Below are 26,938 nucleotides of genomic sequence, written 5' to 3'. Positions count from 1 at the left end.
ATCAGTCTGGTAAAGGTTATAAAGCCATTTCTAAAGCTTTGGGACTCCAGTGAACCACAGTGAGAGCCATTATCCACAAATGGCAAAAACATGGAACAGTGATGAACCTTCCCAGGAGTGGCCGGCCGACCAATATTACCCCAAGAGCGCAGAGAAAACTCATCCGAGAGGCCACAAAAGACCCCAGGACAACATCTAAAGAACTGCAGGCCTCACTTGCCTCAATTAAGGTCAGTGTTCACGACTTCACCATAAGAAAGAGACTGGGCAAAATGGACTGCATGGCTGATATCCAAGGCGCAAACCACTTTTAAGCAAAAAGAACATTAAGGCTCGTCTCAATTTTGCTAAAAAAAAACATCTCAATGATTGCCAAGACTTTGGGGAAAATACCTTGTGGACCGACGAGACAAAAGTTGAACTTTTTGGAAGGTGCGTGTCCCGTTACATCTGGCGTAGAAGTAACACAGCATTTCAGCAAAAGGACATCATACCAACAGTAAAATATGGTGGTGGTAGTGTGATGGTCTGGGGTTGTTTTGCTGCTTCAGGACCTGGAAGGCTTGCTGTGATAGATGGAACCATGAATTCTACTGTCTACCAAAAAATCCTGAAGGAGAATGTCCGGCCATCTGTTTGTCAACTCAAGCTGAAGCGATTTTGGGTGCTGCAGCAGGACAATGACTCAAAACACACCAGCAAATCCACCTCTGAATGGCTGAAGAAAAACAAAATGAAGACTTTGGAGTGGCCTAGTCAAAGTCCTGACCTGAATCCTATTGAGATGTTGTGGCATGACCTTAAAAAGGGGGTTCATGCTAGAAAACCCTGAAATAAAGAAGAATTACAACAATTCTGCAAAGATGAGTGGGCCAAAATTCCTCCAGAGCGCTGTAAAAGACTCGTTGCAAGTTATCGCAAACGCTTGATTGCAGTTATTGCTGCTACGGGTGGCCCAACCAGTTATTAGGTTTAGGGGGCAATTTCTTTTTCACACAGGGCCATGTAGGTTTTGAGTTTTTTTTCTCACTAAATAATAAAAACCCTCATTTAAAACTGCATTTTGTGTTAAATTTATGTTATCTTTGACTAATAGTTAACGTTTTTTGATGAGCAGAAACATTTAAGTGTGACAAACATGCAAAAGAATAAGAAATCAGGAAGGGGGCAAATAGTTTTTCACACCACTGTAGCAATCACCAAACACAGCAAGGTATAGCAAACACAGTACACTTGAATAGTCACCTGAGGCTTATGGCAATCTGGCAATCCAGACGAAAGTAGAATCACGATACAGAGGCGTAGTCAAAACAGGCCGGGATCCGGGCAGGCAGAGTTCTTGCAAGGTCCTTTAACAATCCGAGGTTGGCAACAGGAAATGCAGTCAGATGCGAGGTCGATAACAGGTGATCAGAAGAAGCGTAGTCAGGTGCAATCCGGGTCAGCAACGGGTAATCAAATCTACAAGAAGCTTGGTCAAGAGACAGACAATTCTGCAGCAAGACAAGGCACTTGGTGTGAGAGCAATCTCAACTACAAGCCCAGCATAGGCTACCATGGGCACAGACCAGAGCACTCATCTGATTCAAATACTAGCCCTGACCAATTGGAGCTCGGCGTGTCAGCTGATCAACTAACACGCAGGGAGACACGTGGTTACTGTTGCGTAGATGGAGCGCAAACTGAGACGCATCCTCCGCCTGCCGCCCTGCACGCCTGTGAGTCAGCGGCAGGGACGGCAACTAACTGAGTCAGCGGCAGGGCCGTCGGCGGCGGCCTTGCCTAGACCTTACAGACCCATTCCAAGATTCTAAACATACTGTAAGATGCTCACTTCCTCATTCCTGCCGGCAGTAACAAATCCATGACCCTGTAGTCCACATACCAAGGGGGCAGATCATACAAATCTTCCCACTTGAGGCTGCACTTCCCTACTAGAGAGTGACAGTGATGACAGGAAGGCAGTGCTTGTGTCACTGCAGCCATTAAATGGCCTTTTTTCAACATCCTATGGCTTTAGTTTAAACATTTACATAGTAGGTTTAATTGTCTCCGCTCAGTGGCTGTCTATAAAGATTCTCAGAGCTAAAAGAAATGAACTAGTGACCTTTTTTTAATCTATCCCCTGCCCCCAGAAGTTGTTCTCTGCAGAAACATTTTTGTATGGCTGTAATTCCTTATCAGTGAGGATTACGCTATTATCCAACAAGCGTAAGACATGAGAGAAACTGTTGCTTGTATCCCTGAAGAAAAGAAAAGTGTACATACACCTGTTTATCTCATCTTGTCACATGTCACCTCAGGTACACTTTAAACTTTGTGTTACTTGAATGGAATCCTGAAGTAGGGCTTTAAAGGAGGACGCAAAAAAACTCCAAAAACTGAAAAAAACCCTTACAATCCTGAAATGATGTTTTGCAGATTTTTTTGCCCGACCAGTAGTAGAGATGCTGCAGCTACAGCCAGTATTGGTTAATGAGAAGACACAAGTGCACTGTACAATGTCACACTTCTATCCTGATCAGCTGACTGTCAGTTGGCTTAAGAGAGAAATGGGGAAGCAAGAAATGACTCCTATAGGAAACACTGGAAGATTCAGGATTATAGACAGCAGATCTGAGCTCCAGACAGACAAAACATTTACCCATAATGCAATTCTGGAGATCACCCCGTCAGTGGAGGATGAGGGGTCAGAGGTCATCTGCAGGGTGGAGCACCCCAGTCTGCTGGAGCCAATAGAGAAGACAACAGGCCCCCTACAGGTGATGGGTGAGTCCTCTGCTGTACATTATAGTTACTGTACATGGATTACTGATTACAGTATCTCATACACCATTCTTGTATTTGTATTTATACCTACATTCTACTCTATAATACACTAATGCTATGTTGATGAATAGTGATGATCATAACGTGATAAGTTTGCTAACGCGGCACACTTAAAAATGCTTTTGATGAGGCTTGCTATATATTAGTATAGGAAGTGCCGGCGGGGGTCGGTGACGGCGTGTGCGTGGATGTGCAGCAGGAATCTTGAATTGACATCAGGAGGATATTGGTGTGGGATCATTTCTGAGGATATTGGTATGGGATCAATAATTAAAGGTAAGTATTCATGGGTAATTAACCTCTTGAGGACCAGTGGTTTATACCTCCCTAGTGATCAGGCGATTCAGCACTTCGCAGCTTTAACAGTTTATTACTCGGCCGTACAACTTTGCACCCAAGTGAATCTTACCTCCTTTTCTTTTCACCAACAGAGCTTTCTGTTGGTGGTATCTGATTGCTGCTGCCATTTTCATTTTTTTTATCAAAAAAGATAATTTTTACCCCACTCCCCCGTAAATGAGCCCTAGATCGGGATACATACACTACATAATACATACATAGGCATATGCCTATGATAGGGATTAGATTGTGAGCCACTCCTGGGGACAGTTAAGTGACAAGGCTGTCCTTTGTACAGCGCTATGCTAGATCGCAGCGCTGTATACGTTTTTACCTTTTTTGGTATGAAAAGCAGCCTGCCAGCTCCGAACGCCCGATGGCAAGCTGATAACGAATCCCGCTCTGTTTACCCATAGGGAACGCGGGTGTTTCCTGCTAATCCCTCCCACTGCACTTTGACGCCAATTGGCAATATGCGGTCCCCAGAGAGCCACCATCCCACAGCCCGTCAGAGTTAGGCGGTCGGGAGCTGGAACAGTACGGGTTTCAGTTGCAGTTTATTAAACATACCCCTTATCCTGCTGTCATCTTCCAGTGCCTTTTAGAGGCGTTAAAGCGGTATTGTCACCATAAAAATCAAATTTCAACAGCAACTGGTCTTAGTGTATTAAGTGATAAAGATGCTAATCCTGCATTCAAAACTTGCAAAACTTTTTCTGCTGTTATGGTTTGGAGTTATCACATACTTTAGGAGCACTGGCCCTTTAATTGTCATTACCATTCAGTTGCATGCTGGGGGTTCTTTTTATCTATAATGTATTCCTCCTCTTCAATTTATTTCCCTGCCTAGCTTCTTATCTGAAACACCCATCTTCTCACTTGTGTTTACAAACAAGGCTGAGGTGACTCAGCGATTGGAGGAGTAAAGAAAAAAAAAAGAGTGCAGTTCCTAGTATACACCTCAGTGGGAGAAGACTCTGGGAGGAGGGCAGCTAATGAATACACAATGAGCAAGAGAATGGAGGGGGGGGGGGGGAACAAGAGTCAGGGAGGATATGATGTCAGCATTAGCTTGGCAAGATGGCCACTGCCTAGAATAGGATTTTCTGCTTTTCCTTTGTAAAATTCCCAGGAATCATTACGTGGATAGCACAATACATCTGTTATGTAAGTAGAAGTAGTATTTATCTACTTATATATGTGTTTTTTATTTCTTGGTTAGCATGGGTGTTGCTTGTTCTTTAACCTCCCTGGCGGTATGATTATTTTTAGCCAGATTGTAGGGCATTTTTTTTCACAAAAAGCAGGAAAAAAATATACCACACAGAAATCTACAGTTGCCCCTGCATTTACTCACCTCCCTGGGATCCAGCTCTGCAATTCTCCCTCCGTCCTCCGGGTGGTGCTGTACGGGTGTCGGGTGACAACGAGCAATCTCACCCAAGGGATCCAGAGTCTCCGGGGAGTGGAAGAAGAATGGCTGCCAGTGTCTGGATCCTGGGGGAGGTGAGATGAGATGCTGCCACACTGCACTGTCTCTGCATACCTCTTGGCGGGTGCCCCGAGTCAGGCTCTGCACTACCGCTCCTGGCTTCTTTTTCAACACCAAGGAGGTTAATTAATGGAACCCATTTTACCTACACAGTATGAACTGTTCAGTCCCAGTAGACATAGATCATCACTACTAGTAAAATAAGCAGTCTTTCCAATGTTTTGTCTCTAATTAAACCTCCATGACCTAATATATATCACTAATTTATGCTTATATGTTACAGTGACTCCCGCAGCCCAGCAGCCCATAGAACTCACCATTAATAGCTCAGGAGATGTGGTGGCATCATTCAGTCTTTCCAGTTTTTACCCAAGGGATATACAGATCAGCTGGGCCTGTGGGCCAACCCTGGAGAAGAAGCCATCAGTGGAGGAGGTCAGGGAGAATCCAGATGGCACATTTGCTGCTTCTTCTCAGTGCACAATTCCTGGATGTCTCTTTGAAGACCCACAATTTACAGTCAGAGTGAGCTGGAAACATGTATCTATGGAAAATCCAGAACACAGAGAGATATCTGTACGAGATCCAGGTAAGGAAACACCTTATTACACATTTGTAAATACAACAGGGCTGCACCATCCCTAAACATAACTCCAGATTGCTTCAAATGTCAAAATATACTTTACAAAGTCCCCTTGGCATCACACAGTTCAGTACTATACTATTCCAAGTTGCTCAAAGGGTAATCACCAGATGTATTTTACACGTATAATACCGTGGGTTTGCTGTCACAGAGTTCCAGTTGTTATAGTTACATTTTCACTAGCAAGACTGCACACTCCACCACCTTAGATCACAACCTGCAAACACATAAATCACTGTACATAGCGTGATACTATAGCTGACTTTTCAGACCACCCAGTGTTTGTGATCCACACATGTGTCACACCACCTTCCACCACACTTCTATGTATTGTATACGCTCACCAGATACAAGCCACCTAAGGGAGCAGGTGTGTCTAATGCTGGATACACACGGTGCGTTCCCGCACTCGATGCGCTGCTTGATTCCCGTCAATTCACGGCTGCTCGATTATTTCCGACATGTCCGATTCGCGTTTCGATGGATCGTTAGGTCGATTTGACATACTTTGCATGAAAATCGACAATCATCGAAATGCGTTCGGAAACGCTCAGAAATAAAATAATAAGTTTGAATGCACTGGTTCCGCTCTGCTAGTGCGTCTGACATCATCCAGGAACCGTCCAGCAGTTAATTAGCTTAACTGTTAATTAGCCAGCCATTGCCATGAATAAACTGCTGTATGGGGAAATGTCTGTAGGCTTTCAGAAGTAAATGAAGTCTACCTACAATGACAGTTAAGCCTAGCTCTAAATAGCTACCCTATTGTCCCCGTACATACCTAGACTGTCTGCTGTCTCAAAGGGCCTGCAGGATGCTCTGATCTTTTGAGCCTGAATGTAACAACTATGATTTCAATTTTTATTTTTTATTTTTTTGGTAGAATGTGAGGAAATTAGATTCATTTTTGATAAGGAGTTTGGATAGGGGTTGATGCTATCAGGGCATATTGTGTACAATAAAAAAACAGCTTCCAAGATTCAGAACTTGTAGTCCGCCAGGAGCTAGCATAAAGCTAGGTCTAGCCTGAGATCTAATCAGCTGCGTCCTCCCGCAAAAACAACTTTGGACCTTTACTCTGGTAAAGTAAAGTTGGATTTCTTCCTTTTTTATTTTGATGAGCAAATTGTCTTGTGTGTGCCTTTGTACTTTGTTTTGTTTTTTGTTGAGGATGACGGCTAGTGGTGGCTGAGTCTTGCAGAGTGTGGTTGAAGATGACAGCCTTGTGTTAGCTTGAATAAGGCTGCTCACCCTCTCTATTTTGGTTGAAAACCCCATCAGGAATTGTCTCTGCAGGCTTGCCAGGAGCCGGTTCCTGACAATCATGGCCCGCTGCCTATATTTCCCCACATCCACCCACCATTTGTTTATGTATTGATTTGTTTTATTTCTTCATCACATTCAGTTTTCAGAGGAAAAGTTTGTGACAGGTTTAGCACTGGCCAATAAAATAAATTATGATCAGTTTACCATTTTGTAAGTGCAAAGTTTACCCATCAGGTTAATATAACTGAATGGCCCAGATACTGACAATTGTATGTCCATAATCTACAGATTTTCCATGGCGTCCAGCAATAACAAACATATCCCCCCTCATCCTACAAGTCCACCGCGAGACCACCGTGGTATGTAAAATCTCCAGCTACTTCCCAGAAGACCTCAAGGTGACTTGGATAGAGAAGAAGGGAGAGCGAGTCAGTGACTGTTCAAATAACAAGCGGTACACAATGCTTCCTATACAGCATGAGAGAAAGGCTGATAACTCATTCAGCTGCTCACCTTCCTTATCCTTCACACCATCATCAGACAAGGAGGAGCTGGAGATCATCTGCAGAGTGGAACACCCCAGCCTGGAGCAGCCAATAGAGAGAAGTACCGGACCTCCCAGGGTAAACGGTGAGTCCCTTTGTTTAAGATTTGTTCAAATTTGTACAGCACATCTGCAGAGCCACTCTACAGTCACTCTGCTGTCTGCACTATTATATTTTTATTATTTTATCAAGCACCACTTTCCTCTTCGTTAGTGTTTGAAGTACAATACATACAACAATGTGGACCATGTACTGTGCAGTTGGAACATCCAGCAAAGCAAGTACACGATACAAGTACAAATGTGCATGCATAGTTCATGCATAGTAGGATAACATCTGGCCATATAGGTACAATAAGGGGAGGTGTCTGCCCTTCTATGATTACAATCTAGAGGATAGATGGAAACACTGGGTAAGGTGACAAAGGAGGTAGCAGATTAGGCTCTTCTGAAGTGATGCATTTCAAAGATGTTCCTGATGGTATCAAGGCTTGGAGTATGGAGGACAGGAAATGGAAAGAGAGATCGAAAGGAGGAGTGAAACTTGTGAGAAGTCCTGCAAAAGAGAGAGGCGGTAACCATGGAAGTGGATAGGAAGGTTTGCTTTAAAGAGCAAAGGTTCGGGTGGTATTTGGTAATTAGTGAGAACATGCATGGAAGGAACAATATGAGGAAAGTTTTGTATGGTAGTGTTAGGAGTTGTAACTGGATCCTCTTGGATATTGGCAGCCCCTGGAGGGACTGACAAGGAGGGGCTGCATCAGAGGAGCTGGAGGAGAAGGAGAAGAAATAGGCAGCAGAGTTCAGTAGGAACTGGAGAGGAGCCAGTCTGTTTTGGTACATGTGGGATATTACAGTAGTCAAGGTGGGAATAGGAAACGGACATGTTTGGGATATATTTTGAGATTAAAGTAGTAGAAAGTAGTTTATGAGGTAATACAGCACAGTCCCCCTTATCCGGAATTCAGGCAACCGAAAGTCTCAACTAACTGGCATGCCTGAGGGATAAGGGGGACCTCTTTTGAGGCACTTCCTGTGGGTGCGGGCAGGCTATAAAATACTTACCGAGGCTCCAGCGATGTCTGGCAGTCTCCCTGAACCTCCTCCCAGGCTCCTAGTGGCTTCCGGCATCTGTGTATGGGAGCTGGCGTGTCACATGACCAAATGCGGATGACAACTCTCACACCTTAGTTTCCGTGCACTGGGTAAGCCGGGAAGCCGCCTGGAGCCCGCAAGTAGATCCAGTGAGACTGCCAGACATTGCTGGAGCCTCAGTAGTCAGTAAGTATTTCAGGGGGGAGGTTTGTGCGATTTTGGCCAGTTGCTCAAGAAACCGGCAAGCACATGTATCCAGCATTAGGCAATCCCTGCCATTGCCGGATACCGAAGACTGCTGTATGAGGGTCAAATGAAAACTCAGGAAGATAGAAAACAGACAGGTGAAGCACTACTGTGTGTAGTAGAGTACATGTGATTAAGACTCAATAATTGGAATAACACATTTGGTGGTTGCTCAGTCACAACAGGATTTGATTGATTGTAGGAAATATCCCCCACCCACTCAGGTCTCTGGTCTTCTTGGGATACATAGTTACATTGCTACATAGTTAGCTTGGTTGAAAAAAGACATTCATCCATCAAGTCCAACAAGAAAAAAATGCTACTTCAATACGCAGGTTGTGGTAGGTGAGGGACTGGGGAAGGGTTATTAACAATGACTGTAAGAGTATTGCACTGTCCATGGCAGTTTAACTCAGGGTTCTATTTTGTTTTCAAGTTTTTACTCAATTAGTCCTTTTTTAAAAACAAAGGGAATAGTTTCCGTGAGTACAGAGAGAATCTATCATTATATAACTTTGGATTATTCTAAAACAAACAGTTTATAATTGTAAAGATTGTACTGAGTAACGACCATCGTCGGTCAAACTCTTTTCAAGTTTCATTTTCAAAAACTTGTTTTGTCTTGTTTTGTATTATGTTTCCTCACAGTGGCCCCCCAGGAGAAGACAGAGGTGACATTAACCCCTTATGGATCAGACCGAGTGATGTGTTCTCTGAGCCTGATGAGCTTTTATCCTCAGGACATTGAGTTTAGATGGATATACGAAGACAAGGAAACTTTACCATCAAAGAAGAAGATTATTCAGGTGGATGATGAGAAGGTGTTTGATGCTATCAGTGAGTGTATAGTCCCCTGGAGATACATCCACTCCTCCCTGTGTGTGACCTGGTCACATGTCTCCCTGCAGAAGGTGGGATCCAGAGCCCTGACCACAGCAGGTAATGTTTTATCATTGTATCACCATGCAGTGTGCTCTATATACAATAACAACAATCACACCTAACATGTACAGGGACGTCCCACTATTGTTGACTTAGTTTGGCTGTATGTATGGCAAAGACTAATGCAAACATTATTTCAGCGTGCTTACAGGCCAGTTTTACACTGGCTTTTTGTGTTATGGAGTGATGAGATGCTCCTGCCACATCGCACCGTAAAAAATGTCAGTCATAAGACCCTGCGGTAGAGTGCGCCGACGGTTAAATACATAGACTCACCCCCACTCAGTGACGCACTTCCTGCTGGACAGGAAGTACGTCATGGGAAATCCCTTTGTTCCGCGCATGCACGCCACACCATTAAGTTTACACTGCATCGCCGTAGACTTGCATTACAGCAGTGTCCATGTGTTAAGCACGGTGCCTGCGGTAACAGGCTGCAGCTCTTATGTCGGATTGGATGCTTCCAGTGCACTGCATTAAGAGAGCAAGGCTCCATACACTTGCATTGCTTTTGCGGCACCTTGGGGTATAAAGTGTAAAAGGGGCCACAGTGTTTTATTTGCCTATAAAGCAAAGTGACTTCACAGTTTTTCTAACAGAAACTGAGAATTAGTCTGCTGGCAGTCACTGAGTTAGTCTAAATGTAAAAAATAACTATCACAGGCTCCAGCCTTGTCCAGTTACTTCTAAAGTCGGTTGGAAGTATTTGGACATCAGTAGAACATTTCGGGCCTGCTAGTCCTTCTTCAGGAGCACTCAATATTGATGCATGTCTGGGTAACCAGTTGATTGACCTCTGGCAGTATGGGGGCACAGTGGCTCCTACTATTATTATTATAGTATTTATAAAGCGCCAACATATTACGAAGCGCTGGACAATAAATAGGGATACATACAATGTAAACAAGGGGTGTCAGACAGATGGTAGCACACGGTTACTCAATGTACCAGAAGGATGTACATGCAATCCAGTTGCTTGATCATGAGATTTTACAGAGACCCAGCAATTCAAGTCTGAGGAGACCCTGCCAAAGGCTTACAATCTACGGGAGAGGGGACGGACACATTAGGTAGGACACAGAGTCCAAACAGAAAGTGATCCATGAGAGCAGAATCATTCCAATTAGTTGAAACGGCTCAACGCCTAAATTCTGTGGCATACTCCTCTACTGTTTGGTGACCTTGTCACAAGTTCCTTAACTTTTGAACTGCAGTAGAGGTAACATCAGGATCAGAGTACAAGACAGACATTGCTTTAAACAAGTTGTCCACTGAAGTTAAGGCTTCATGCTCAGGGGGTAGGCGGTAATCCCAGGATTGTGGATCTCCTTGCAATAGAGATATGACAAATGACACTTTTAGAGATTCTGAACCAGAGAAATGAGAACGCACTTTGAAGTATGTTAGACAGTTATTCATTAAATTGCTGAACTGCGATCTGGTGCCAGAGAATTTTTTTGGAATAGGCATTTTGGGATCCTTAGTTTCCCGAGGAGTTAAAGGAAGTACAGAACGTCCATCAGAATGAACAGGAATTCCAGCATGAGACATGGCATTGGCCAATTAAATTTGTTGTGCAGATACCTGTTCCAAGAGCAGATTCACACTTCCTGTGAGGAGCAATATTTGTTGTCTTAGATCCTCCATGATGGAGACCCCCGTTAGTCTCCTCGGTTTAGGGGATATCTGGCCTGTGATACTGTCAGGCTTGTCTAGCTACTTGCTATAGGTCAGACAGTATGCTCATATGACTGACCTATAGCTCAGTCCTAACACCTGCCTAAACTCCTGCCTAGTAACAAACTACACAGCCCTGCAGGTAGATGTAGCATACAACCTTGCAAATACAGTGGTGTGAAAAACTATTTGCCCCCTTCCTGATTTCTTATTCTTTTGCATGTTTGTCACACTTAAATGTTTCTGCTCATCAAAAACCGTTAACTATTAGTCAAAGATAACATCATTGAACACAAAATGCAGTTTTAAATGATGGTTTTTATTATTTAGTGAGAAAAAAAAACTCCAAATCTACATGGCCCTGTGTGAAAAAGTGATTGCCCCCCTTGTTAAAAAATAACTTAACTGTGGTTTATCACACCTGAGTTCAATTTCTGTAGTCACCCCCAGGCCTGATTACTGCCACACCTGTTTCAATCAAGAAATCACTTAAATAGGAGCCATCTGACGCAGAGAAGTAGACCAAAAGCACCTCAAAAGCTAGACATCATGCCAAGATCCAAAGAAATTCAGGAACAAATGAGAACAAAAGTACTGTAATTGAGATCTATCAGTCTGGTAAAGGTTATAAAGCCATTTCTAAAGCTTTGGGACTCCAGTGAACCACAGTGAGAGCCATTATCCACAAATGGCAAAAACATGGAACAGTGATGAACCTTCCCAGGAGTGGCCGGCCGACCAATATTACCCCAAGAGCGCAGAGAAAACTCATCCGAGAGGCCACAAAAGACCCCAGGACAACATCTAAAGAACTGCAGGCCTCACTTGCCTCAATTAAGGTCAGTGTTCACGACTTCACCATAAGAAAGAGACTGGGCAAAATGGACTGCATGGCTGATATCCAAGGCGCAAACCACTTTTAAGCAAAAAGAACATTAAGGCTCGTCTCAATTTTGCTAAAAAAAACATCTCAATGATTGCCAAGACTTTGGGGAAAATACCTTGTGGACCGACGAGACAAAAGTTGAACTTTTTGGAAGGTGCGTGTCCCGTTACATCTGGCGTAGAAGTAACACAGCATTTCAGCAAAAGGACATCATACCAACAGTAAAATATGGTGGTGGTAGTGTGATGGTCTGGGGTTGTTTTGCTGCTTCAGGACCTGGAAGGCTTGCTGTGATAGATGGAACCATGAATTCTACTGTCTACCAAAAAATCCTGAAGGAGAATGTCCGGCCATCTGTTTGTCAACTCAAGCTGAAGCGATCTTGGGTGCTGCAGCAGGACAATGACTCAAAACACACCAGCAAATCCACCTCTGAATGGCTGAAGAAAAACAAAATGAAGACTTTGGAGTGGCCTAGTCAAAGTCCTGACCTGAATCCTATTGAGATGTTGTGGCATGACCTTAAAAAGGGGGTTCATGCTAGAAAACCCTCAAATAAAGAAGAATTACAACAATTCTGCAAAGATGAGTGGGCCAAAATTCCTCCAGAGCGCTGTAAAAGACTCGTTGCAAATTATCGCAAACGCTTGATTGCAGTTATTGCTGCTACGGGTGGCCCAACCAGTTATTAGGTTTAGGGGGCAATTTCTTTTTCACACAGGGCCATGTAGGTTTTGAGTTTTTTTTCTCACTAAATAATAAAAACCCTCATTTAAAACTGCATTTTGTGTTAAATTTATGTTATCTTTGACTAATAGTTAACGTTTTTTGATGAGCAGAAACATTTAAGTGTGACAAACATGCAAAAGAATAAGAAATCAGGAAGGGGGCAAATAGTTTTTCACACCACTGTAGCAATCACCAAACACAGCAAGGTATAGCAAACACAGTACACTTGAATAGTCACCTGAGGCTTATGGCAATCTGGCAATCCAGACGAAAGTAGAATCACGATACAGAGGCGTAGTCAAAACAGGCCGGGATCAGGGCAGGCAGAGTTCTTGCAAGGTCCTTTAACAATCCGAGGTTGGCAACAGGAAATGCAGTCAGATGCGAGGTCGATAACAGGTGATCAGAAGAAGCGTAGTCAGGTGCAATCCGGGTCAGCAACGGGTAATCAAATCTACAAGAAGCTTGGTCAAGAGACAGACAATTCTGCAGCAAGACAAGGCACTTGGTGTGAGAGCAATCTCAACTACAAGCCCAGCATAGGCTACCATGGGCACAGACCAGAGCACTCATCTGATTCAAATACTAGCCCTGACCAATTGGAGCTCGGCGTGTCAGCTGATCAACTAACACGCAGGGAGACACGTGGTTACTGTTGCGTAGACGGAGCGCAAACTGAGACGCATCCTCCGCCTGCCGCCCTGCATGCCTGTGAGTCAGCGGCAGGGACGGCAACTAACTGAGTCAGCGGCAGGGCCGTCGGCGGCGGCCTTGCCTAGACCTTACAGACCCATTCCAAGATTCTAAACATACTGTAAGATGCTCACTCCCTCATTCCTGCCGGCAGTAACAAATCCATGACCCTGTAGTCCACATACCAAGGGGGCAGATCATACAAATCCCACTTGAAGCTGCACTTCCCTACTAGAGAGTGACAGTGATGACAGGAAGGCAGTGCTTGTGTCACTGCAGCCATTAAATGGCCTTTTTTCAACATCCTATGGCTTTAGTTTAAACATTTACATAGTAGGTTTAATTGTCTCCGCTCAGTGGCTGTCTATAAAGATTCTCAGAGCTAAAAGAAATGAACTAGTGACCTTTTTTTAATCTATCCCCTGCCCCCAGAAGTTGTTCTCTGCAGAAACATTTTTGTATGGCTGTAATTCCTTATCAGTGAGGATTACGCTATTATCCAACAAGCGTATGACATGAGAGAAACTGTTGCTTGTATCCCTGAAGAAAAGAAAAGTGTACATACACCTGTTTATCTCATCTTGTCACATGTCACCTCAGGTACACTTTAAACTTTGTGTTACTTGAATGGAATCCTGAAGTAGGGCTTTAAAGGAGGACGCAAAAAAACTCCAAAAACTGAAAAAAACCCTTACAATCCTGAAATGATGTTTTGCAGATTTTTTTGCCCGACCAGTAGTAGAGATGCTGCAGCTACAGCCAGTATTGGTTAATGAGAAGACACAAGTGCACTGTACAATGTCACACTTCTATCCTGATCAGCTGACTGTCAGTTGGCTTAAGAGAGAAATGGGGAAGCAAGAAATGACTCCTATAGGAAACACTGGAAGATTCAGGATTATAGACAGCAGATCTGAGCTCCAGACAGACAAAACATTTACCCATAATGCAATTCTGGAGATCACCCCGTCAGTGGAGGATGAGGGGTCAGAGGTCATCTGCAGGGTGGAGCACCCCAGTCTGCTGGAGCCAATAGAGAAGACAACAGGCCCCCTACAGGTGATGGGTGAGTCCTCTGCTGTACATTATAGTTACTGTACATGGATTACTGATTACAGTATCTCATACACCATTCTTGTATTTGTATTTATACCTACATTCTACTCTATAATACACTAATGCTATGTTGATGAATAGTGATGATCATAACGTGATAAGTTTGCTAACGCGGCACACTTAAAAATGCTTTTGATGAGGCTTGCTATATATTAGTATAGGAAGTGCCGGCGGGGGTCGGTGACGGCGTGTGCGTGGATGTGCAGCAGGAATCTTGAATTGACATCAGGAGGATATTGGTGTGGGATCATTTCTGAGGATATTGGTATGGGATCAATAATTAAAGGTAAGTATTCATGGGTAATTAACCTCTTGAGGACCAGTGGTTTATACCTCCCTAGTGATCAGGCGATTCAGCACTTCGCAGCTTTAACAGTTTATTACTCGGCCGTACAACTTTGCACCCAAGTGAATCTTACCTCCTTTTCTTTTCACCAACAGAGCTTTCTGTTGGTGGTATCTGATTGCTGCTGCCATTTTCATTTTTTTTATCAAAAAAGATAATTTTTACCCCACTCCCCCGTAAATGAGCCCTAGATCGGGATACATACACTACATAATACATACATAGGCATATGCCTATGATAGGGATTAGATTGTGAGCCACTCCTGGGGACAGTTAAGTGACAAGGCTGTCCTTTGTACAGTGCTATGCTAGATCGCAGCGCTGTATACGTTTTTACCTTTTTTGGTATGAAAATCAGCCTGCCAGCTCCGAACGCCCGATGGCAAGCTGATAACGAATCCCGCTCTGTTTACCCATAGGGAACGCGGGTGTTTCCTGCTAATCCCTCCCACTGCACTTTGACGCCAATTGGCAATATGCGGTCCCCAGAGAGCCACCATCCCACAGCCCGTCAGAGTTAGGCGGTCGGGAGCTGGAACAGTACGGGTTTCAGTTGCAGTTTATTAAACATACCCCTTATCCTGCTGTCATCTTCCAGTGCCTTTTAGAGGCGTTAAAGCGGTATTGTCACCATAAAAATCAAATTTCAACAGCAACTGGTCTTAGTGTATTAAGTGATAAAGATGCTAATCCTGCATTCAAAACTTGCAAAACTTTTTCTGCTGTTATGGTTTGGAGTTATCACATACTTTAGGAGCACTGGCCCTTTAATTGTCATTACCATTCAGTTGCATGCTGGGGGTTCTTTTTATCTATAATGTATTCCTCTTCCATTTATTTCCCTGCCTAGCTTCTTATCTGAAACACCCCTCTTCTCACTTGTGTTTACAAGCAAGGCTGAGGTGACTCAGCGATTGGAGGAGTAAAGAAAAAAAAAGAGTGCAGTTCCTAGTATACACCTCAGTGGGAGAAGACTCTGGGAGGAGGGCAGCTAATGAATACACAATGAGCAAGAGAATGGAGGGGGGGGGGGGGGGAACAAGAGTCAGGGAGGATATGATGTCAGCATTAGCTTGGCAAGATGGCCACTGCCTAGAATAGGATTTTCTGCTTTTCCTTTGTAAAATTCCCAGGAATCATTACGTGGATAGCACAATACATCTGTTATGTAAGTAGAAGTAGTATTTATCTACTTATATATGTGTTTTTTATTTCTTGGTTAGCATGGGTGTTGCTTGTTCTTTAACCTCCCTGGCGGTATGATTATTTTTAGCCAGATTGTAGGGCATTTTTTTTCACAAAAAGCAGGAAAAAAATATACCACACAGAAATCTACAGTTGCCCCTGCATTTACTCACCTCCCTGGGATCCAGCTCTGCAATTCTCCCTCCGTCCTCCGGGTGGTGCTGTACGGGTGTCGGGTGACAACGAGCAATCTCACCCAAGGGATCCAGAGTCTCCGGGGAGTGGAAGAAGAATGGCTGCCAGTGTCTGGATCCTGGGGGAGGTGAGATGAGATGCTGCCACACTGCACTGTCTCTGCATACCTCTTGGCGGGTGCCCCGAGTCAGGCTCTGCACTACCGCTCCTGGCTTCTTTTTCAACACCAAGGAGGTTAATTAATGGAACCCATTTTACCTACACAGTATGAACTGTTCAGTCCCAGTAGACATAGATCATCACTACTAGTAAAATAAGCAGTCTTTCCAATGTTTTGTCTCTAATTAAACCTCCATGACCTAATATATATCACTAATTTATGCTTATATGTTACAGTGACTCCCGCAGCCCAGCAGCCCATAGAACTCACCATTAATAGCTCAGGAGATGTGGTGGCATCATTCAGTCTTTCCAGTTTTTACCCAAGGGATATACAGATCAGCTGGGCCTGTGGGCCAACCCTGGAGAAGAAGCCATCAGTGGAGGAGGTCAGGGAGAATCCAGATGGCACATTTGCTGCTTCTTCTCAGTGCACAATTCCTGGATGTCTCTTTGAAGACCCACAATTTACAGTCAGAGTGAGCTGGAAACATGTATCTATGGAAAATCCAGAACACAGAGAGATATCTGTACGAGATCCAGGTAAGGAAACACCTTATTACACATTTGTAAATACAACAGGGCTGCACCATCCCTAAACATAACTCCAGATTGCTTCAAATGTCAAAATATACTTTACAAAGTCCCCTTGGCATCACACAGTTCAGTACTATACTATTCCAAGTTGCTCAAAGGGTAATCACCAGATGTATTTTACACGTATAATACCGTGGGTTTGCTGTCACATAGTGTTGGGCGAACAGTGTTCGCCACTGTTCGGGTTCTGCAGAACATCACCCTGTTCGGGTGATGTTCGAGTTCGGCCGAACACCTGACGGTGCTCGGCCAAACCGTTCGGCCATATGGCCGAACTAAGAGCGCATGGCCGAACGTTCCCCGAACGTTCGGCTAGCGCTGTGATTGGCCGAACGGGTCACGTGGTTCGGACCCGAACGCGCTCTGATTGGCCGAACTGTCACGTGGTTCGGGTAAATAAATACCCGAACCACGTCATATCTCCGCCATTTGTCTGTGGGTTTAGCTTTGGGTAGGCAGGCAGGGTAGTTCGCGCTCCAGCCACGCTAGCCAGGGTCCCCCCCAGTCATTGTGTGTCGCTGCTGGGAACAGTAGTACACCGCTCGTTCAGCCACACTATATAGCATTCTGTGTACTGTTCTGTGTCTGCTGGGAACAGTAGTACACCGCTCGTTCAGCCACACTATATAGCATTCTGTGTACTGTTCTGTGTCTGCTGGGAACAGTAGTACACCGCTCGTTCAGCCACACTATATAGCATTCTGTGTACTGTTCTGTGTCTGCTGGGAACAGTAGTACACCGCTCGTTCAGCCACACTATATAGCATTCTGTGTACTGTTCTGTGTCTGCTGGGAACAGTAGTACACCGCTCGTTCAGCCACACTATATAGCATTCTGTGTACTGTTCTGTGTCTGCTGGGAACAGTAGTACACCGCTCGTTCAGCCACACTATATAGCATTCTGTGTACTGTTCTGTGTCTGCTGGGAACAGTAGTACACCGCTCGTTCAGCCACACTATATAGCATTCTGTGTACTGTTCTGTGTCTGCTGGGAACAGTGGTACACCGCTCGTTCAGCCACACTATATAGCATTCTGTGTACTGTTCTGTGTCTGCTGGGAACAGTGGTACACCGCTCGTTCAGCCACACTATATAGCATTCTGTGTACTGTTCTGTGTCTGCTGGGAACAGTAGTACACCGCTCGTTCAGCCAGACTATATACCATTGTTTACTGACACTATATAGCAGACTATATAGCATTGTGTGTACACCGCTCAGCCAGACTATATACCATTGTTTACTGACACTCTGTGTACACCGCTCAGCCAGACTATATACCATTGTTTACTGCCACTCTGATTCTGCTGGGAACAGTAGTACACCGCTCGTTCAGCCACACTATATAGCATTCTGTGTACTGTTCTGTGTCTGCTGGGAACAGTAGTACACCGCTCGTTCAGCCACACTATATAGCATTCTGTGTACTGTTCTGTGTCTGCTGGGAACAGTAGTACACCGCTCGTTCAGCCACACTATATAGCATTCTGTGTACTGTTCTGTGTCTGCTGGGAACAGTAATACACCGCTCGTTCAGCCACACTATATAGCATTCTGTGTACTGTTCTGTGTCTGCTGGGAACAGTGGTACACCGCTCGTTCAGCCACACTATATAGCATTCTGTGTACTGTTCTGTGTCTGCTGGGAACAGTAGTACACCGCTCGTTCAGCCACACTATATAGCATTCTGTGTACTGTTCTGTGTCTGCTGGGAATAGTGGTACACCGCTCGTTCAGCCACACTATATAGCATTCTGTGTACTGTTCTGTGTCTGCTGGGAACAGTAGTACACCGCTCGTTCAGCCACACTATATAGCATTCTGTGTACTGTTCTGTGTCTGCTGGGAATAGTGGTACACCGCTCGTTCAGCCACACTATATAGCATTCTGTGTACTGTTCTGTGTCTGCTGGGAACAGTAGTACACCGCTCGTTCAGCCACACTATATAGCATTCTGTGTACTGTTCTGTGTCTGCTGGGAACAGTAGTACACCGCTCGTTCAGCCACACTATATAGCATTCTGTGTACTGTTCTGTGTCTGCTGGGAACAGTAGTACACCGCTCGTTCAGCCACACTATATAGCATTCTGTGTACTGTTCTGTGTCTGCTGGGAACAGTAGTACACCGCTCGTTCAGCCACACTATATAGCATTCTGTGTACTGTTCTGTGTCTGCTGGGAATAGTGGTACACCGCTCGTTCAGCCACACTATATAGCATTCTGTGTACTGTTCTGTGTCTGCTGGGAACAGTAGTACACCGCTCGTTCAGCCACACTATATAGCATTCTGTGTACTGTTCTGTGTCTGCTGGGAACAGTAGTACACCGCTCGTTCAGCCACACTATATAGCATTCTGTGTACTGTTCTGTGTCTGCTGGGAATAGTGGTACACCGCTCGTTCAGCCACACTATATAGCATTCTGTGTACTGTTCTGTGTCTGCTGGGAATAGTGGTACACCGCTCACCCGTCACTGTATAGCATTGTGCTCTGTGTCGCTGCTGGGAATAGTGGTACTGTATAGCATTTCTGTACTGCCACTGTACTGCTGCCAGTCAGCGTGTACTGTAAGGATAAGTGAAATGAGGAAGAAATCCGGTGAAAGAGGGAGGGGCAAGGGAAGAGGTGTTTCCCCTGACGGTTCACGTACAGGCCACAGGGGAGCACCCAAGAAAACCCACTCAATACCGCCCATGTTGTCCAGGACAACAACCCTCACAAATCCAAAAGAACAGGACCAGATAATTACTTGGATGACCTCTCAAGCGTCCAGCAGTGGGTTAAGCAGCACCAGCACATCACGCACGAGGTCCGAGTCCTCAGCCAGTTACAAGGAGCCAGTGGGCACAAAGCTGACACAACCGGCAGCGACACCACGCACACAACTGCCAGATAACCAGTCCGATGAATTACCTCAGGACACAATGGGGTATTCGCAGGAGCTATTCCCAGCCCAACAAACTTCCACCTTTCAAAGGTCAATGGAGGAACAGCCAGAAATGTTGTGCCTGGATTCACAACCGTTAACTGTGGGAAATGCACCGCGCACTGAAATACAAGGCGAGTCCGAAGAGGACTCGGAAACCCAAATCCCAGAGCAATTTGGGCAGGAGGGGTTGCAATTGCAGGAGGTCGGCCGACAAGATCTGGAAGACGACGTTGGAGTGTGCTGCGCAGAGGTTGTTGTGGGGAGCTCTACTCCACGGCGGTGGCCCACAATGACATATGACGAGTTTGAGGAGATGGAAGAGGAGGGTATGGACAATGTGGACAGAGACCCAGATTTTGTTTGTGAACGAGAACATCGCCGTCGTAGCAGCAGCACAGATGAGTCTGTTGAAGAACACACTGCTGCACGAGTTCGCCTTGTGCCACAAGGTAGGCGGCGCGCAATTTCAGGCACCACAAGCGTGGAAGTTCAAGTGAGAGGCAAAAGAGGAGCAAACAGAAATCGCCAGCAAGGAGGCAGGTGCTCCAAAGTCTGGGCTTTCTTTGAAGACTGCACTGAGGATGTTACCATGGCGATTTGCAAGGTGTGCAAGACCCGCCTGAGCAGGGGGAAAAATATTAACAACCTCTCCACCACCAGCATGAGCCGTCACATGCTATCCAAACATCCCACTCTTTGGGCAAACGCGTCAGGACAGGGTACCAGAAACAACACTGCCTCCCTTGGGTTCACCAGACCCGCCTCAGCAGCAGCAGTAGCCCAGCCATTGCGTGGTTCACAACATTCACAAACATCAGACGACGCTGACACTGTCACTTTCCGGAGTAGTGCTCTTGAGGTCTCCCAGTGTTCATCAAACACAACAACCAACAGCCCTTCCGTGTGCAGCGCTACGGTTCAGTTGTCTGTGTCGGAGATGTTTGAGCGCAAGAGGAAATTGCCAGCAAATGACCCCCGGGCCGTGGCAGTAACAGCCAGCATAGCCAAGCTTCTGGCCTGCGAAATGCTGCCATATCGATTGGTGGAGACAAACAGCTTCAAGGGCATGATGTCAGTGGCCATCCCACGTTACGTGGTTCCCAGCCGCTACCACTTTGCACGCTCTGCAGTGCCTGAGTTGCATGAGCACGTGGTCAGCAAAATAACCCGAAGCTTGAAGAATGCCGTTGCCTGCAAGGTTCACCTCACCACTGACACCTGGACGAGTGCGTTCGGCCAGGGTCGATACATCTCCCTTACCGCGCACTGGGTGAACCTTGTGGAGCCTGGCAGCGATTCCTCACCTGCTACGGCACGGGTGTTGCCCACGCCACAAACAGCTGCACCGCCGTCCCTCCCACTGGATAACAACAGCAGCACCTACCTCTCTGACTCCTTCTCCTCCAACGCATCTCAAAGCTGTACCTCATCCGGAAACGCTAACCCAGCAGCAGTAGGATCGTGGAAGCAGTGCAGCACAGCTGTTGGCATGCGTCAGCAAGCGTTGCTGAAGCTAATCTGCCTTGGGGATAAGCAGCACACAGGGGAGGAAATTTGGAGGGGAATAAAGGAACAGACGGATTTGTGGCTGGCACCGCTGGACCTGAAACCGGGCATGGTTGTGTGTGATAATGGGAGTAATCTCATTCGCGCTTTAAGGTTGGCTAAGCTGACACACATCCCTTGCCTGGCGCACGTGATGAACCTAGTAGTTCAGCGGTTCCTGAGGACATACCCAGGCGTGCCCGATCTGCTGTTGAAGGTGCGTCGAGTGTCCAAACATTGTAGAAATTCCAGTACTGATTCGGGGGCACTCGCCAAGATGCAGGAGCGCTTCAATCTCCCCCACCATCGCTTGCTGTGTGATGTCCCTACGCGCTGGAATTCTACGCTGCACATGCTAGCCCGCTTTTGCGAGCAGAAGAGTGCAGTGGTCCAGTACATGACGGCGCAGTACCGAGGCGCATCCGGCCAGCTGCCAAGCTTCTGTGGATCCGATTGGGCCAACATGTTGGACCTCTGCCAAGTCCTCCAAAATTTTGAGCAATCCACGTTGCTTGTGAGCAGTGACAACTCTTCAGTCAGCATTACCATACCACTGCTGTGTTTACTGAAGAGGTCGATGTTAAAAATCAAGGAAACAGCTGTCATGATGCAACTGGGGGAATCTGAAGGAGAAAACGATCAGCGTGATGGTACCAACATCAGGCCATCCGCCTCAGGGAACGCTGGCCCCAGCAGCTATGACGAAGAAGAGGAGGAGGAACAGCTGGAGTTGGAGCAGGAATTTCATGCCACCACTGACGAGGGCCAGAGCGGTGCACGTTGGACTTCCACAATTCAACGCGAATGGTCAGCAGAAGCAGACCAGGAGGAAGGTGACGACTATGATGCATCACAACAACTATCACAACGCTCACAAGAGGATGATGAGGATTCTGGTAGGACTCTGGCACACATGGCTCAATTCATGCTAGACTGCATTGAACGTGACCCACGCATTGTGCGCATTCTGGACAACACCAATTACTGGGTTTATACCCTTCTGGATCCACGGTACAAACACAATGTTCCAAAACTGCTTGAAGAAAGAGTCAGACAGGTCAAAATGGAAGAATACCAGCAGGCCCTTGTGGAGACTTTAGAGAGGAGATTGACATCCTCCCCCTCCTCTAGCCAGTTGTACGCAGACAGACTGACTTCCGCAAACCCAGGACGACCAGGAGGGCAGCAAACAACGCAAGCCGCAGCTAGTACCCAAAAGGGAATGGTATCGGCAGTGTCCTTGGAGTGGGAAAATTTTCTGACACCCATGCAGCCGCAGCCCACTGAACAGCAAGCGTGCAGATCCACCTCCAACACCGATCGCCTGGAGAAGATGGTCAAGGACTACATGTCAGATGGCGTAGCTGTGTCGAACCATCCATCTGCACCCTTCAACTATTGGGTATCGAAGCTAGACACCTGGCACGAACTGGCAATGTACGCAATAGAGGTGCTGGCTTGCCCGGCAGCCAGCGTTATGTCGGAACGCTGTTTCAGTGCTGCCGGAGGCATCGTCACAGATCGGCGTATCCGCCTCTCTACAGAAAATGCAGACCGTCTGACTCAAATTAAAATGAATCAATCCTGGATTGGAAATGACTACGCAACACTCCAGGACCCCAACCAAGTAACATGACCAATGAACATCTGGGATGGTGTTGCGTTTCCGGGCCCTGTTTATTGAACCTCTCATCTGTATTACATTTATGACTGCATGGCGGCAAAAAGCATTGCTGCTATATCCGCACGCTTTTTGTCCACATGCAAGGCCTGGGTTGTTGTGTCTCACAAAGCGTGGCCTTCTCCTCCTGCGCCTGCTCCTGTTCCATCACGTCTGCTGCTGCTGGGTTAGCGTTGCCGCGTGGTCCCTGTTTATTGAACCACTTATCTTTATTACATTTATGACTGCATGGCGGTACAAAGCATGCTATCCGCACGCTTCTTGCCCTCATGCAAGGCCTGGGTTGTTGTGTCTCACAAAGCGTGGCCTTCTCCTCCTGCGCCTGCTCCTGTTCCATCACGTCTGCTGCTGCTGGGTTAGCGTTGCCGCGTGGTCCCTGTTTATTGAACCACTTATCTTTATTACATTTATGACTGCATGGCGGTACAAAGCATGCTATCCGCACGCTTCTTGCCCTCATGCAAGGCCTGGGTTGTTGTGTCTCACAAAGCGTGGCCTTCTCCTCCTGCGCCTCCTCCTGTTCCATCACGTCTGCTGCTGCTGGGTTAGCGTTGCCGCGTGGTCCCTGTTTATTGAACCACTTATCTTTATTACATTTATGACTGCATGGCGGTACAAAGCCTGCTATCCGCACGCTTCTTGCCCTCATGCAAGGCCGGGGTTGTTGTGTCTCACAAAGCGTGGCCTTCTTCTCCTCCTGCGCCACCCTCCTCCTGTTCCATCACGTGTGCTGCTGCTGGGTTAGCGTTGCCGCGTGGTCCCTGTTTATTGAACCACTTATCTTTATTACATTTATGACTGCATGGCGGTACAAAGCATGCTATCCGCACGCTTCTTGCCCTCATGCAAGGCCTGGGTTGTTGTATCTCACAAAGCGTGGCCTTCTCCTCCTGCGCCTCCTCCTGTTCCATCACGTCTGCTGCTGCTGGGTTAGCGTTGCCGCGTGGTCCCTGTTTATTGAACCACTTATCTTTATTACATTTATGACTGCATGGCGGTACAAAGCCTGCTATCCGCACGCTTCTTGCCCTCATGCAAGGCCGGGGTTGTTGTGTCTCACAAAGCGTGGCCTTCTTCTCCTCCTGCGCCACCCTCCTCCTGTTCCATCACGTGTGCTGCTGCTGGGTTAGCGTTACCGGTCCCTTTTCCTGGAACCTCTTATATGTATTACATTTATGACTGCATGCCGACAAAAAACATGTTACCTGTGCAAAGAAAACAGACATTTCCCGCATTTAAAAGACAGTTTTCCCTTTGAAACTTTAAAATCGATTTTCTCAAAAACTATAAGCTCTTTTTGCTAATTTTTTTTTCCTCTTGTACCCACTCCCAAGGTGCACATACCCTGTAAATTTGGGGTATGTGGCATGTAAGGAGGCTTTACAAACCACAAAAGTTCGGGTCCCCATTGACTTCCATTATGTTCGGAGTTCGGGTCGAACACCCGAACATCGCGGCCATGTTCGGCCTGTTCGGCCCGAACCCGAACATCTAGATGTTCGCCCAACACTACTGTCACAGAGTTCCAGTTGTTATAGTTACATTTTCACTAGCAAGACTGCACACTCCACCACCTTAGATCACAACCTGCAAACACATAAATCACTGTACATAGCGTGATACTATAGCTGACTTTTCAGACCACCCAGTGTTTGTGATCCACACATGTGTCACACCACCTTCCACCACACTTCTATGTATTGTATACGCTCACCAGATACAAGCCACCTAAGGGAGCAGGTGTGTCTAATGCTGGATACACACGGTGCGTTCCCGCACTCGATGCGCTGCTTGATTCCCGTCAATTCACGGCTGCTCGATTATTTCCGACATGTCCGATTCGCGTTTCGATGGATCGTTAGGTCGATTTGACATACTTTGCATGAAAATCGACAATCATCGAAATGCGTTCGGAAACGCTCAGAAATAAAATAATAAGTTTGAATGCACTGGTTCCGCTCTGCTAGTGCGTCTGACATCATCCAGGAACCGTCCAGCAGTTAATTAGCTTAACTGTTAATTAGCCAGCCATTGCCATGAATAAACTGCTGTATGGGGAAATGTCTGTAGGCTTTCAGAAGTAAATGAAGTCTACCTACAATGACAGTTAAGCCTAGCTCTAAATAGCTACCCTATTGTCCCCGTACATACCTAGACTGTCTGCTGTCTCAAAGGGCCTGCAGGATGCTCTGATCTTTTGAGCCTGAATGTAACAACTATGATTTCAATTTTTATTTTTTATTTTTTTGGTAGAATGTGAGGAAATTAGATTCATTTTTGATAAGGAGTTTGGATAGGGGTTGATGCTATCAGGGCATATTGTGTACAATAAAAAAACAGCTTCCAAGATTCAGAACTTGTAGTCCGCCAGGAGCTAGCATAAAGCTAGGTCTAGCCTGAGATCTAATCAGCTGCGTCCTCCCGCAAAAACAACTTTGGACCTTTACTCTGGTAAAGTAAAGTTGGATTTCTTCCTTTTTTATTTTGATGAGCAAATTGTCTTGTGTGTGCCTTTGTACTTTGTTTTGTTTTTTGTTGAGGATGACGGCTAGTGGTGGCTGAGTCTTGCAGAGTGTGGTTGAAGATGACAGCCTTGTGTTAGCTTGAATAAGGCTGCTCACCCTCTCTATTTTGGTTGAAAACCCCATCAGGAATTGTCTCTGCAGGCTTGCCAGGAGCCGGTTCCTGACAATCATGGCCCGCTGCCTATATTTCCCCACATCCACCCACCATTTGTTTATGTATTGATTTGTTTTATTTCTTCATCACATTCAGTTTTCAGAGGAAAAGTTTGTGACAGGTTTAGCACTGGCCAATAAAATAAATTATGATCAGTTTACCATTTTGTAAGTGCAAAGTTTACCCATCAGGTTAATATAACTGAATGGCCCAGATACTGACAATTGTATGTCCATAATCTACAGATTTTCCATGGCGTCCAGCAATAACAAACATATCCCCCCTCATCCTACAAGTCCACCGCGAGACCACCGTGGTATGTAAAATCTCCAGCTACTTCCCAGAAGACCTCAAGGTGACTTGGATAGAGAAGAAGGGAGAGCGAGTCAGTGACTGTTCAAATAACAAGCGGTACACAATGCTTCCTATACAGCATGAGAGAATGGCTGATAACTCATTCAGCTGCTCACCTTCCTTATCCTTCACACCATCATCAGACAAGGAGGAGCTGGAGATCATCTGCAGAGTGGAACACCCCAGCCTGGAGCAGCCAATAGAGAGAAGTACCGGACCTCCCAGGGTAAACGGTGAGTCCCTTTGTTTAAGATTTGTTCAAATTTGTACAGCACATCTGCAGAGCCACTCTACAGTCACTCTGCTGTCTGCACTATTATATTTTTATTATTTTATCAAGCACCACTTTCCTCTTCGTTAGTGTTTGAAGTACAATACAGACAACAATGTGGACCATGTACTGTGCAGTTGGAACATCCAGCAAAGCAAGTACACGATACAAGTACAAATGTGCATGCATAGTTCATGCATAGTAGGATAACATCTGGCCATATAGGTACAATAAGGGGAGGTGTCTGCCCTTCTATGATTACAATCTAGAGGATAGATGGAAACACTGGGTAAGGTGACAAAGGAGGTAGCAGATTAGGCTCTTCTGAAGTGATGCATTTCAAAGATGTTCCTGATGGTATCAAGGCTTGGAGTATGGAGGACAGGAAATGGAAAGAGAGATCGAAAGGAGGAGTGAAACTTGTGAGAAGTCCTGCAAAAGAGAGAGGCGGTAACCATGGAAGTGGATAGGAAGGTTTGCTTTAAAGAGCAAAGG

The 26,938-nt window shown here is 45.9% G+C and overlaps 2 protein-coding genes and 2 gene segments (V, D, J or C); 3 read left to right on the top strand and 1 right to left on the bottom strand.

The window, feature by feature from the left end:
- LOC137525932 (Ig heavy chain C region-like) overlaps window positions 1–2,089 on the top strand; it is a 32,498-nt gene extending 30,409 nt beyond the window's left edge. The window contains 1 exon segment of the C gene segment in view: window positions 2,061–2,089. Coding sequence covers window positions 2,061–2,089 — 29 coding nt within the window.
- The window catches only part of LOC137524117 (uncharacterized), a 515,954-nt gene that overhangs the window by 487,277 nt on the left and 1,739 nt on the right, over window positions 1–26,938 (bottom strand). For 13 of the 19 annotated variants that reach the window (XM_068243632.1, XM_068243653.1, XM_068243651.1 and 10 more), the window contains exons 2-5: window positions 16,654–16,880; window positions 12,927–13,142; window positions 4,978–5,204; window positions 1,246–1,461 (exon numbers count right to left, since the gene is read on the bottom strand). The gene's annotated coding sequence lies outside the window, so the exon portion shown is untranslated. Of the gene's footprint in view, window positions 1–1,245; window positions 1,472–4,977; window positions 5,205–12,926; window positions 13,153–16,653; window positions 16,881–26,938 lie in introns of all 19 variants that reach the window. The other 6 variants (XM_068243637.1, XM_068243636.1, XM_068243640.1 and 3 more) reach the window with 6 other exon arrangements.
- LOC137525931 (Ig heavy chain C region-like) lies at window positions 2,537–26,256 on the top strand. The segment is given in 8 exon segments: window positions 2,537–2,769; window positions 4,944–5,249; window positions 6,858–7,199; window positions 9,103–9,393; window positions 14,100–14,447; window positions 16,620–16,925; window positions 26,064–26,207; window positions 26,252–26,256. Coding segments are annotated over 8 exon segments (1,959 nt in total).
- Window positions 26,246–26,938, top strand: part of LOC137524116 (uncharacterized) — a 91,070-nt gene continuing 90,377 nt past the window's right edge. Inside the window, exon 1 of the mRNA XM_068243629.1 lies at window positions 26,246–26,405. Coding sequence (XP_068099730.1) covers window positions 26,261–26,405 — 145 coding nt within the window. The 5' untranslated portion in view covers window positions 26,246–26,260. The remainder of the gene's footprint in view (window positions 26,406–26,938) is intronic.

The sequence above is a fragment of the Hyperolius riggenbachi genome, chromosome 7, assembly GCF_040937935.1.
Source record: "Hyperolius riggenbachi isolate aHypRig1 chromosome 7, aHypRig1.pri, whole genome shotgun sequence".
In the NCBI taxonomy this organism is placed as follows: Eukaryota; Metazoa; Chordata; class Amphibia; order Anura; family Hyperoliidae; genus Hyperolius; species Hyperolius riggenbachi.
This window is presented reverse-complemented; position numbering and strand designations above follow the sequence as displayed.